Genomic DNA, 14,353 nt, shown 5'->3' with positions numbered 1-14,353 from the left:
TTAAGAAATGAAAACTTTTTGTGTCTTAAATACATAATTACAAACACTTATTTTTGGGAGCAATGCACTTTACAGTGGGGAAAAAAAGTATTTAGTCAGCCACCAATTGTGCAAGTTCTCCCACTTAAAAAGATGAGAGAGGCCTGTAATTTTCATCATAGGACAAAATGAGAAGAAAAAAATCCAGAAAATCACATTGTAGGATTTTTAATGAATTTATTTGCAAATTATGGTGGAAAATAAGTATTTGGTCAATAACAAAAGTTTCTCAATACTTTGTTATATACCCTTTGTTGGCAATGACACAGGTCAAATGTTTTCTGTAAGTCTTCACAAGGTTTTCACACACTGTTGCTGGTATTTTGGCCCATTCCTCCATGCAGATCTCCTCTAGAGCAGTGATGTTTTGGGGCTGTCGCTGGGTAACACAGACTTTCAACTCCCTCCAAAGATTTTCTATGGGGTTGAGATCTGGAGACTGGCTAGGCCACTCCAGGACCTTGAAATGCTTCTTACGAAGCCACTCCTTCGTTGCCCGGGCGGTGTGTTTGGGATCATTTACATGCTGAAAGACCCAGCCACGTTTCATCTTCAATGCCCTTAAATAAATAAATAAATCGGTCATTTAGCAGACGCTCTTATCCAGAGCGACTTACAGGAGCAATTAGGGTTAAGTGCCTTGCTCAAGTGCACATCGACAGATTTTTCACCTAGTCGGCTCGGGATTAGAACCAGCGACCTTTCGGTTACAGGCACAACACTCTTAACCACTAAGCTACCTGCCACCCCTTGCTGATGGAAGGAGGTTTTCACTCAAAATCTCACGATACATGGCCCCATTCATTCTTTCCTTTACACGGATCAGTCGTCCTGGTCCCTTTGCAGAAAAACAGCCCCAAAGCATGATGTTTCCACCCCCATGCTTCACAGTAGGTATGGTGTTCTTTGGATGCAACTTCTTTGTCCTCCAAACACGACGAGTTGAGTTTTTACCAAAAAGTTCTATTTTGGTTTCATCTGACCATATGACATTCTCCCAATCCTCTTCTGGATCATCCAAATGCACTCTAGCAAACTTCAAACGGGCCTGGACATGTACTGGCTTAAGCAGGAGGACGCGTCTGGCACTGCAGGATTTGAGTCCCTGGCGGCGTAGTGTGTTACTGATGGTAGGCTTTGTTACTTTGGTCCCAGCTCTCTGCAGGTCATTCACTAGGTCCCCCCGTGTGGTTCTGGGATTTTTGCTCACCGTTCTTGTGATCATTTTGACCCCACGGGGTGAGATCTTGCGTGGAGCCCCAGGTCGAGGGAGATTATCAGTGGTCTTGTATGTCTTCCATTTCCTAATAATTGCTCCCACAGTTGATTTCTTCAAACCAAGCTGCTTACCTATTGCAGATTCAGTCTTCCCAGCCTGGTGCAGGTCTACAATTTTGTTTCTGGTGTCCTTTGACAGCTCTTTGGTCTTGGCCATAGTGGAGTTTGGAGTGTGACTGTTTGAGGTTGTGGACAGGTGTCTTTTATACTGATAACAAGTTCAAACAGGTGCCATTAATACAGGTAACGAGTGGAGGACAGAGGAGCCTCTTAAAGAAGAAGTTACAGGTCTGTGAGAGCCAGAAATCTTGCTTGTTTGTAGGTGACCAAATACTTATTTTCCACCATAATTTGCAAATCAATTCATTAAAAATCCTACAATGTGATTTTCTGGATTTTTTTCCCTCATTTTGTCTGTCATAGTTGACGTGTACCTATGATGAAAATTACAGGCCTCTCTCATCTTTTTAAGTGGGAGAACATGCACAATTGGTGGCTGACTAAATACTTTTTTCCCCCACTGTAATATTGTACAAAATATGTATATTGAGGTTCAGTGAATATATTTTAGGGTGTTTTCACATATAGTCCTCTTTAAAAGAACCAATCTCAGTCCTCTTTTGTTATCGGACAGCTAGATATACCTACTTACATTTTGTAAGCTAATAGATTGCAATTAGTTAAAAGATGAGACATAATAATTGTAACCAGAAGATACTATTAACATGTAAATATTATTGGTAACAGAATAAATAGCAGAAGAATAACTGCAGATTAAATAATGTTGTAATTGAAAATTGTACACCCAATGTAGACTACTGCTAGAATAGATTTTGTACCCTATGTTGTGATTCTCACCAAATATGTTGGTGTCTTCTCACACTATTCAAACCCCACAATTGAATAAACTGGAGTTTTTATCCCTCGTCCCCAGTGAAAGTTGCGCCCCTGGTTCATACTGTACAAAAAATTAATGAATCGCACTGAGTTCACAAAAATTGTCTGTAAGGGACCAAGTGTGAAAACACCCTTAAACGACCCATAATATTTCTGAAATTAAAGGCACTTAATTGTTCACAGAGCTCCACTGATACACAACTGTATTGGGTAGGCGTGTCAAACATATGGCCCGTGGGGATATGGGGATGCTCTACCGAGATAACCCAATAGCGGGAAAAAAAAGTAATCGCACATGACGCATTCTCAGTATGCAAAAATATAACGTTTTATAGTATGTGAATTAAATGCCAGGATGTTATACTAATTTCGGCGTTTCGTCTAGTAGAATTCGCTGCACACTTTTTGGGAATTTCACAGCCACAATGCATTGGAAGAGGGGGGCTAAGAGTTTTGATAGCTAGATCTATTCTAGTAAACAACAAAACAACTTGTAATATGGGGAATAGCAAAGCTCCTGCAGTGGTGTTCAAATGTAAGTTGTTTTTGTTCTCCTTAAAATGATCACGACTATTTCATCGTATATCTTTGAAAACAGATTTGCAGCCTGCTGCCTTCTGTCCCTTTAGCTAGCTACATGCTTTAGTAGGACTAGAAGTTATAACTGTTCGAACACTAACGTTAGCTACAGGGTTACTTGCTGTTGAGCAACAAATTCATATTTAACATTAGACTAGTTAGCTAGCAAGCTAGTTTCATTGCACATAACCTGTTATGGTGAAAGTAATGGTAAGCTGCACTTGTTACTGTTTCACCTTGGCACTCCAATTTGATAAAGTATGTGGCAGTCTAGGTACAGAAAGTTCACACAACTCTGCTCACGTTTTGGTTAATGTTGTACTTCTTCTTATGTATTTTCAGGATCTAAGTGAATGAGTGTGAGCTGGAGGGGCAGCTGTCACCTGCAATATATTTACATTAATTGCTGTACTGCTAATAAAAGTCCCCTTTTCTCTGAGAGCAACAACACTTTCCCATCAATTTCCTATCCTTCACCGGCACATGCATGTATGTGTGAAGATACAGTGCCTCTGGAAAGTATTCAGAACCCTTGACTTTTTCCAGATTTTGTTACGTTACAGCCTTATTCTAAAATGGATTAAATAAAAACAAATCCTCAGCAATCTACACACAATACCCCATAACAACAATGTATTCAGACCCTTTGCTATGAGGCTTGAAATTGAGCTCAGGTGCATCCTGTTTCCATTGATCATCCTTGAGATGTGTCTACAACTTGATTGGAGTCAACCTGTGGTAAATTCAATTGATTGGACATGATTTGGAAAGGCACACACCTGTCTATATAAGGTCACACAGTTGACAGTGCATGTCAGAGCAAAAACCAAGCCATGAGGTCAAAGGAATTGTCCGTTGAGCTCCGAGACAGGATTGTGTCGAAGCACAGATCTGGGGAAGGGTACCAAAACATTTCTGCAGCATTGAAGGTCCCCAAGAACACAGTGGCCTCCATCATTCTTAAATGTAAGAAGTTTGGAACCACCAATACTCTTCCTAGAGCTGGCCGCCCGGCCAAACTGAGCAATCGGGGGAGAAGGGCCTTGGTCAGGGAGGTGACCAAGAACCCGATGGTCACTCTGACAGAGTTCCAGAGTTCCTCTGTGGAGATGGGAGAACCTTCCAGAAGGACAACCATCTCTGCAGCACTTCACCAATCAGGCCTTTATGGTAGAGTGGCCAGACAGAAGCCACTCCTCTGTAAAAGGCACATGACAGCAAGCTTGGAGTTTGCCAAAAGGCACCTAAAGACTCTCAGACCATGAGAAACAAGATTCTCTGGTCTGATGAAACCAAGATTGAAATCTTTGACCTGAATGCCAAGCATCACGTCTGGAGGAAACCTGGCACCATCCTGAATCATGCTGTGGGGATGTTTTTCAGCAGCAGGGAGACTAGTCAGGAACGAGGGAAAGATGAACGGAGCAAAGTACATAGAGATCCATGATGAAAACCTGCTCCAGAGCGCTCAGGACCTCAGACTGGGGCGAAGGTTCACCTTCCAACAGGACAATGACCTTAAGCACACAGCCAAGGCAACGCAGGAGTGTCTTCGGGACAAGTCTCTGAATGTCCTTGAGTGGCCTAGCAGAGCCCAGACTTAAACCTGATCGAACATCTCTAGAGAGACCTAAAATAGCTGTGCAGCAATGCTCCCCATCCAACCTGACAGAGCTTGAGAGGATCTGCAGAGAAGAATGAGAGAAACTCCCCAAATACAGGTGTGCCAAGCTTGTAGCGTCATACCCAAGAAGACTCGAGGCTGTAATCGCTGATAAAGGTGCTTCAACAAAGTACTGAGTAAAGGGTCTGAATACTTATGTAAATGTAATATTTCCGTTAAAAAAAAAGAAATTAGCAGACATTTCTAAAAACCTGTTTTTGCTTTGTCATTATGGGGTATTACAGCTGCAAGTCTCTTGGGGTATGTCTCTATAAGCATGGCACATCTAGCCACTGGGATTTTTGCCCATTCTTCAAGGCAAAACTGCTCCAGCTCCTTCAAGTTGGATGGGTTCTTTAAGTCATACCACAGATTCTCAATTGGATTTAGGTCTAGGCTTTGACTAGGCCATTCCAAGACATTTAAATGTTTTAGCAGTATGCTTAGGGTCATTGTCCTGCTGGAAGGTGAACTCCGTCCCAGTCTCAAATCTCTGGAAGACTGAAACAGGTTTTCCGCAAGAATTTCCCTGTATTTAGCGCCATCCATCATTCCTTCAATTCTGACCAGTTTCCCAGTCCCTGCCGATTCAAAACATCCACACAGCATGATGCTGCCACCACCATGCTTCACTGTGGGGATGGTGTTCTCTGGGTGATGAGAGGTGTTGGGTTTGCGCCAGACATAGCGTTTTCCTTGATAGCCAAAAAGCTAAATTTTAGTCTCATCTGACCAGAGTACCTGCTTTCATATGTTTGGGGAGTCTCCTACATGGCTTTTGGCGTGTTTGCTTATTTTTTTCTTTAAGCAATGGCTTTTTTCTGGCCACTCTTCCGTAAAGCCCAGCTCTGTGGAGTGTACAGCTTAAAGTGGTCCTATGGACAGATACTCCAATCTCCGCTGTGGAGCTTCATGGTGCTGCTTGCTTGATGGTGCCCCTTGCTTAGTGGTGTATCAGACTCTGGGGCCTTGCAGAACAGGTGTATATATACTGAGATCATGTGACAGATCATGTGACACTTAGATTGTACACAGGTGGACTTTATTTAACTAATTATGTGACTTCTGAAGGTAATTGGTTGCACCAGATCTTATTTAGGGGCTTCATAGCAAAGGGGGTGAATACATATGTACGCACCACTTTTCCATTATTTATTTTTTATAATGTTTTTTAACAAGTTATTTTTTTAATTTCACTTCACCAATTTTGACTATTTTGTGTATGTCCATTACATGAAATCCAAATAAAAATCCATTTAAATTACAGGTTGTAATGCAACAAAATAGGAAAAACACCAAGGGGGATGAATACTTTTGCAAGGCACTGTGTGTCATGTTTTGTGTGGACCTCAGGAAGAGTAGCTGCTGCTTTAGCAGTAGCTAAAAGGGATCCTAATAAAATATGAAATACTTACAGAGGACCATGTAGTGGTCTTATGGAAAGTTCTATTAGGAATTGATATTAGTAATTATAAAGTTATGTTAGGGATAGTAATTCAGCAGTCTGACATACAAAAACAATGGTCATACTGTATGTGTCGTTGGTTTGACCTGGACAAAATATTATCTTCATGTGCATTACAACTTTGTATGGGGTAAGAGCAAAGATTTAAATGATATGGTTGCGATAGCCAGGGGAATAAAAATAAAATTGATTGACTTTCAATTTAATACTTAATTAAAGGCCTACTTCAAAAAACTAAATCACAAAATATTTATATTTACAGTGTTGTTTTGTACAAATATCTTCACTTTAGATATCACCATGTAGGAAACAAAATTCAGCAACAGATATATTCAAATTGCATTCATTGTTCCTGAAAGTTGTTTCTAGTCGGAAATAATATTGTAGGTTTCAAACCATTGCTTCTAAATTTAAAGGTAAAAATGTGTCTTATCTCATCTTACAATCTTGGTAAAATGTTATTATCAGTTAATTTAAGTATTCAACTAAATATATATTTCTCTATGATATCTCACAAAACAAATGTTTTAAACTAATTTAACAAATAGTCATGATATGAAAAAATTATCAAAATATAATGTAATACAATCTTGTCATGTTATTGTGCACTTCCTGTCAAATAATTCACACATGAAAAGTGAATGCTACAGTCCAGTGAAATCTCAGCAGTCACCTTAGGTAGAGTAGCCTAATCTGAATAGCCAGATTTGATTCCAGAAAGAGACACAATGATATTGTAAAACAAACAAAAACACAAGACAAAACTTCTGAACACAATGGGAGGGAAAATCCCACTGCCTTTATCCTCTGAGTATGGAGGACAACTTCGGATGCTAGCAGGGAAGCATCTCAAGGAATAGGCCATAGCAGCACCTAGCGTTGGCCCCAGTAATAACAATGCTACTTTATAAAATGTCAGTTTTGATCTTGTGGGCAGTGCTAACAACCATGATCATTCTCCTCCATGCTTGAGCTGCTGCTACGCCTGCTGCTGCTGTTGGAGGTGTCTGGGGAAGCTGAGGACAGAAGGGGATCATTGGATGATATGGGCGACAGGGTGTTGTCCGTTAGAATGTCCTTCAGTTTAGTGGATGCTTTGCTGGTGCCATATGCCCCTGGGTCACCTGCATCCACAGGGCTGTCGTTAAAGTGGATGGTACCGTTGTTGAGGTCCAGTGTGGTGGGAGGGGACATGTCGGGACCTGGCTGCTGGTACAGGTCTGAGGGACAGTCTCCTAGGATGGGCTCCTGCTTGATGGCTCGGGCCATCAGCTCAGAGGAGCAGAGGGAAGACGACGGCAGAATCGCAAGACCATGAGCCCGCGCCTGCATCTCCAACTCCTACACAGAAACACACAGAAAACACATTAACCCAAGACTATTAAAGTACACATTCCAAAGAGTATTAAAGTACAGAAGTACAAAGGTTTTCCCTCAAGGCGCCCCTGTGCTATGCCCTCTGGACTGGCGTACCTGTATGCGCAGCATCAGATGGCGGTTGGCATGCTCCAGCCTCCTCTGTCTAAGCTCCACCTCCTTAGCTCTCTGCTGCTCCCTCTGCAGCTTCCTGATGTAGTCCACTGAGGCCTTCAGAATGGTGCCCTTATTCCAGCGCATGTCCCTAGGGACCGCAGGAGACAACACGCTACAACCAGTGCATACATGTAGCAACTAAGCAGCTGATCCTTAAACTGATTTTTGGTAGATAAAAACTATGAATATCCAAAAGTGGTATAAACTGTGCTACTTACGGATCATTTGACTTAGGAATCAGGGTTCCAAGCTCTTTGATTCGATCGTTGATGTTGAACCTTCTCCTTCGTTCAACTACAGGGTGAAGAGACAAAAATAAGGAATCAGTTATAGTATCATGTGAGGACATCTGCAAATCAACTCTTGAAAAATACCAATGTATCCCAAAAAACTGACTGCTCCTCTTTGCCATAGAAACTCACTTAAGTTGTGGTTGTCCTTTTTTTGCCTCTCCTTGGCCATCGCTCGGACCTCAGCTTCTGGGCGGAAGGGAAACACTTTTGAGTGACAAAAGAAGGTGTCCTATTCCATACATACTCAAGATGATTACAACCATTTTCTAGCTAAATACCATTCATGTTACCCATTAGGTATCTTTGCTACAATTTTACTGAGACAGTATATAGATCCATATTGTGTAAAATTTTTCAATATACACAAAATACTTCACAGAGGCCTGTAATGCTGCATTTAATATTACAGACACAAAATATCCAATCTGAGATAGATTATTATGAATTCCCACTGGCATTTTAGTTCAGGTACAGTGGGGGAAAAAAGTATTTAGTCAGCCACCAATTGTGCAAGTTCTCCCACTTAAAAAGATGAGAGAGGCCTGTAATTTTCATCATAGGTACACGTCAACTATGACAGACAAAATGAGAAAAGAAAATCCAGACAATCACACTGTAGGATTTTTTATGAATTTATTTGCAAATTATGGTGGAAAATAAGTATTTGGTCAATAACAAAAGTTTCTCAATACTTTGTTATATACCCTTTGTTGGCAATGACACAGGTCAAACGTTTTCTGTAAGTCTTCACAAGGTTTTCACACACTGTTGCTGGTATTTTGGCCCATTCCTCCATGCAGATCTCCTCTAGAGCAGTGATGTTTTGGGGCTGTCGCTGGGCAACACGGACTTTCAACTCCCTCCAAAGATTTTCTATGGGGTTGAGATCTGGAGACTGGCTAGGCCACTCCAGGACCTTGAAATGCTTCTTACGAAGCCACTCCTTCGTTGCCCGGGCGGTGTGTTTGGGATCATTGTCATGCTGAAAGACCCAGCCACGTTTCATCTTCAATGCCCTTACTAATGGAAGGAGGTTTTCACTCAAAATCTCACGATACATGGCCCCATTCATTCTTTCCTTTACACGGATCAGTCGTCCTGGTCCCTTTGCAGAAAAACAGCCCCAAAGCATGATGTTTCCATCCCCATGCTTCACAGTAGGTATGGTGTTCTTTGGATGCAACTCAGCATTCTTTGTCCTCCAAACACGACGAGTTGAGTTTTTACCAAAAAGTTATATTTTGGTTTCATCTGACCATATGACATTCTCCCAATCCTCTTCTGGATCATCCAAATGCACTCTAGCAAACTTCAGACGGGCCTGGACATGTACTGGCTTAAGCAGGGGGACACGTCTGGCACTGCAGGATTTGAGTCCCTGGCGGCGTAGTGTGTTACTGATGGTAGGCTTTGTTACTTTGGTCCCAGCTCTCTGCAGGTCATTCACTAGGTCCCCCCGTGTGGTTCTGGGATTTTTGCTCACCGTTCTTGTGATCATTTTGACCCCACGGGGTGAGATCTTGCGTGGAGCCCCAGGTCGAGGGAGATTATCAGTGGTCTTGTATGTCTTCCATTTCCTAATAATTGCTCCCACAGTTGATTTCTTCAAACCAAGCTGCTTACCTATTGCAGATTCAGTCTTCCCAGCCTGGTGCAGGTCTACAATTTTGTTTCTGGTGTCCTTTGACAGCTCTTTGGTCTTGGCCATAGTGGAGTTTGGAGTGTGACTGTTTGAGGTTGTGGACAGGTGTCTTTTATACTGATAACAAGTTCAAACAGGTGCCATTAATACAGGTAACGAGTGGAGGACAGAGGAGCCTCTTAAAGAAGAAGTTACAGGTCTGTGAGAGCCAGAAATCTTGCTTGTTTGTAGGTGACCAAATACTTATTTTCCACCATAATTTGCAAATAAATTCATAAAGAATCCTACAATGTGATTTTCTGGATTTTTTTTCTTCAATTTGTCTGTCATAGTTGACGTGTACCTATGATGAAAATTACAGGCCTCTCTCATCTTTTTAAGTGGGAGAACTTGCACAATTGGTGGCTGACTAAATACTTTTTTTCCCCACTGTACATTAGTGAGCCGCCATGAAAATAGTTTCATAAATGTATTAAAAAAATTCAAATGAACAATGGCTTAAATATATGAAAATCTAGTAACAACGTACCAACTGGAAAGCCCTCGGGCCTTTGGTAGTTGTCAAACTGGCCATAGGATCCAGCATTGTCCAGTACGTGCATCATACCAGGAGCTGGAGTATTGGTACATTATTTGATCAATTTAACAGTATATTTATGCATTTTACAAATTGCACACAATATTTATGCATCTTTGCTTCTTTAACTGTTAGTATATCACTACAATGGTTTCAAAAATTGAATATAATCATCTTTAAATATTTTTGAATTTGAAAGGGTTGAAATAGTTAATATGGAGCTGCTTTGCTGAGGGTGTTGGGTAAATAATGCATTATACCTGGTAGACAAAAAACATTTACCTGAGAATTCCCTTTTGATGTTGGATAAGCTACCAGGGCAGGAGTTACTGATGGCAAGTCCATTTGGGGGAAGCACTTGATTTCCATACATGTCCAGAAGGTTACCAGATACAGGGAGCTGAGGAAATGAACAGAACATTCAACCATTGCAATGCAATGTAAGAAAGATATTTATATTCTATAGCATAAAAATACGTAGTTCCTTTTCAGTAAATGTGTTGTAGGGCCTGTAGCTATTGCACTTAACACTTGAAAAAGTAGTTTAAATTGTAAAGGATGTCAACTTACTGTATTAGTAACCTGGAGTCCTGGGTCCATAAGTCCAAAAATATCCTCATTATAACTTGTTTCCAAGCTAATAATGTCATCAATGACATCGTCCATCTGTAATAATGATGAAAAACACATTAGAAACAAACCTATAGTACCAGATTTGTATTAAAATAATGTTCTGATAGACAACATTGAAAGAGGTACCAGAAATCTACATGTATTTTGTACCCAATTTGCCATATTCATGAAGTTAATTATAAATCCACTGTGAAATCCAAATGAGAAACCAGGGTGAATGGTACATTGGATCTCTGTGTCATCTCTGTTATGCCTACCTCCTTCTCGCAGTTGGAGCTGAGGGTCAGCAGGGCCATGGGGCTGTTGGGGGCACTGCTGCCTGGGCCGGGGGGCATCCCGTGCTCCGGGGGCTGGCTGGGGCACTGTAGGCTGCTGGCCTGGCTGCCAGGCTTACCCCCAAGGGTGGCAGACAGGTACTGCCTCACCTGCTTCCTCTGGGCCTGCTGGATGTGGTACTTGGTGGGGTTCTCCAGATGTGTCTGTACCTTGTTGGGGGAAAAGGAGAGACATGGAAGACGAATAACATTTTTAATAAGTTAGTTTTGTTCAATGTCAGTATTGAAGTAGTCATCTTATCCTATGTAAACGCATAGTTATCCACTGAAATGTGGCTTTGTAAAATGTTGTCTCACAATATAGATCTTTGAGATTGTGTGGATTGATCTTCAGACTAGAACGAATGCCTGAAGATCAATACATATGGATAAGACACAATCAGAAACAATGGACCAAATAATTTCAATCAGAGCCTCCAATTATACACCTCTATTTATATTACTCAATGACAGTCAATTATACAACACACTTGTCATTGATTAGGGAACATCTCTGTTATATTATTAGAATCTTCAGAACAAACATAGTACGTAATATACTATAAATATAGTAATACTGCATCCTGATAGAAAACCAAACCAAAAAAACAGTTCAGTAGCACATCTCACCTGGTAATGGCTGTATTCAAGCATCTCCAACATATTGTAATTTGTATGATAGTATGTATCAGATATTCCCTTGTTCTGGTCAGTCAACTGTGTGGACACAGGGCTAACATGAAAATAAGAGGACAGACTTGGTCACTTGAACTTATTAAAGGAAAACCCCTCATGAGTTATGTAAGTTAGGAGACAGGGGGAGGATACCAGAGCTCATCCTCCCTGTGTTGTGTTGTTCTAGTTAAACTGAGAATTGATGTCTTCACAGGGTTCATTTGACGTCAACATCTCCGTCTCACAAAGGACTCTTTCTGCTGGTGGGTTACTAGTCTCCAAACTGAAACTCGCTCACGGCTAACTAACGTTTCATCTTTAGTTCCGCTCATCTAGTATAAAACATAATTTGTTCTGAGAACACAGAATACAATTGACACCACTGTTCCATTACAAACAGAGAGTATGAAAAGATACATCCCAAAATGTAGCAGCATTTTAAAACAGACTGTCCATCCCCCTACCAACGTTTAGTGTTAAGTATTTAACTACTAGTCTCAGTGGTTCCCAAATGGTGTGCCAGGATCCACTAGTTAACTAAGTCATAGCGAGTTCCTACTTAGTCTACCGCTTAAGAGGCAACTAGGGTTAAAAAGCACAAATTCAGTCTAAAAATGGGCCACAGGCATGGCACAAAAATGGAATCGCTGCTGGCCTGAAACCTCTGGAATATAACATTACCAGAAACAAATATTACTGTTTAATTAGGAAGATTAATCTATGCCAAAGTTCAATAGTTGATCCAGATCACTAGGCCTGTATGCTATTAAAGTTCAACACTGCTTAGTGAAATTTGTTACATCTGTATTTCAGATGACACATGGCCATTCATGGTTCCTAAACCATGTCAAAGATGAATAAATAAGCAACACTATAAGTAGTAGTTGTATCTAACACAAGGGCCAACTGTACTGTATATAAATGAATCAGTTGAGATTCTTATCAACCGAGAATATTATCTCACCCTCACACCCTTCTATAGGAAGATAATTCGTTTTGACTGGTTTTGGTCTGTCTCTGCATGTGTATACAAGCTATGAGCGGAGTGTGAGTCTATATATGCCCACTGGGATTTCCACTATGCAAAAAACTAAGAAAGGATTAGCTAATTTATAGAACTATTCATTTTTAGTATAGAGAAATATGCTACTAAAATTGTAAAATAAAAATTAATAAAAACATTACATCCACAAATCGTTCCAAAAATCCTCATTAGGAACACCTGCCACCCTTTCCTCCAAAATCCTTTATCAGAAATGTTAAGCTCACAACTGACCATTCTATTCTAACAAAGCTGGCCCATTATTCTGGGGCAGTCATTTCGAGTTATAACAGCAGGCGTCCTGCCTGGAGCCAACACGTGTGATGTTGCACACAACTCCTCTCTCTCCCTCTTTTTCTCACATTACTATTAGTAATTAGAGTTATCTCTTCTCTATCTACCTGACAAAGGTATACTATGTTACCACTCCTTGCACCCTTAAGCACATACAGTGGATGCCTAGATATATTGCTTCCACACAGGTCATAGTAATCAAGTTGTCGTACATTAAAGTATTGTATTGCTTGATTGTATTTCTTTAAAATATCACACAGAATGTAGATATGTGTGTGCAGACTGTGCACATACCAGCATCTATTGCCTTAGTTAAATAAAGGCTAACACCACACCCTCACCACTGACCAATCAGATCTACCTGACAAAGACTGTGTATATTGAGAATGAAGAAGGAACCCTTAGCAAAACATAAATACTCCACAAGGCACATGCTTGACCAGTAGCACTGTAAAATAATTAATCTGTCTTAAACGTCCTTTAAACATAGTAGCCCTTGGATATACAGTGGGGGAAAAAAGTATTTAGTCAGCCACCAATTGTGCAAGTTCTCCCACTTAAAAAGATGAGAGAGGCCTGTAATTTTCATCATAGGTACACGTCAACTATGACAGACAAAATGAGAAAAGAAAATCCAGACAATCACACTGTAGGATTTTTTATGAATTTATTTGCAAATTATGGTGGAAAATAAGTATTTGGTCAATAACAAAAGTTTCTCAATACTTTGTTATATACCCTTTGTTGGCAATGACACAGGTCAAACGTTTTCTGTAAGTCTTCACAAGGTTTTCACACACTGTTGCTGGTATTTTGGCCCATTCCTCCATGCAGATCTCCTCTAGAGCAGTGATGTTTTGGGGGCTGTCGCTGGGCAACACGGACTTTCAACTCCCTCCAAAGATTTTCTATGGGGTTGAGATCTGGAGACTGGCTAGGCCACTCCAGGACCTTGAAATGCTTCTTACGAAGCCACTCCTTCGTTGCCCGGGCGGTGTGTTTGGGATCATTGTCATGCTGAAAGACCCAGCCACGTTTCATCTTCAATGCCCTTACTAATGGAAGGAGGTTTTCACTCAAAATCTCACGATACATGGCCCCATTCATTCTTTCCTTTACACGGATCAGTCGTCCTGGTCCCTTTGCAGAAAAACAGCCCCAAAGCATGATGTTTCCATCCCCATGCTTCACAGTAGGTATGGTGTTCTTTGGATGCAACTCAGCATTCTTTGTCCTCCAAACACGACCGAGTTGAGTTTTTACCAAAAAGTTATATTTTGGTTTCATCTGACCATATGACATTCTCCCAATCCTCTTCTGGATCATCCAAATGCACTCTAGCAAACTTCAGACGGGCCTGGACATGTACTGGCTTAAGCAGGGGGGACACGTCTGGCACTGCAGGATTTGAGTCCCTGGCGGCGTAGTG

At 41.0% G+C, this 14,353-nt stretch overlaps 1 protein-coding gene across 1 annotated transcript; it reads right to left on the bottom strand.

The window, feature by feature from the left end:
- Positions 1–5,822: 5,822 nt before the first annotated feature.
- Positions 5,823–11,687, bottom strand: mitfa (melanocyte inducing transcription factor a). The gene is made up of 9 exons (XM_041887818.2): positions 11,544–11,687; positions 10,857–11,084; positions 10,537–10,632; positions 10,249–10,366; positions 9,919–10,002; positions 7,877–7,930; positions 7,673–7,748; positions 7,395–7,542; positions 5,823–7,262 (listed from the first exon to the last, which is right to left on the bottom strand). The coding sequence occupies exons 1-9, from the start codon at positions 11,574–11,576 to the stop codon at positions 6,861–6,863; spliced, it is 1,239 nt and encodes a 412-aa protein (XP_041743752.1). The 5' UTR covers positions 11,577–11,687; the 3' UTR covers positions 5,823–6,860.
- Between the last annotated feature and the right edge of the window lie 2,666 nt (positions 11,688–14,353).

This window comes from Coregonus clupeaformis, chromosome 10 (assembly GCF_020615455.1).
Source record: "Coregonus clupeaformis isolate EN_2021a chromosome 10, ASM2061545v1, whole genome shotgun sequence".
In the NCBI taxonomy this organism is placed as follows: Eukaryota; Metazoa; Chordata; class Actinopteri; order Salmoniformes; family Salmonidae; genus Coregonus; species Coregonus clupeaformis.
Note: the sequence above shows the minus strand (reverse complement) of the source record. Positions and strands in the feature narration are given on the sequence as shown.

Bases quoted from the DNA above. Each gene is read 5' to 3' on its own strand.
- mitfa (XM_041887818.2), bottom strand. From the start codon at position 11,576: ATGTTGGAGATGCTTGAATACAGCCATTACCAG. The intron at 11,085-11,543 runs GTGAGATGTGCT...TCCCCCAACAAG, and splicing joins TTGAATACAGCCATTACCAG to GTACAGACACATCTGGAGAA. The intron at 7,749-7,876 runs GTGAGTTTCTAT...TTCACCCTGTAG, and splicing joins AAAGGACAACCACAACTTAA to TTGAACGAAGGAGAAGGTTC.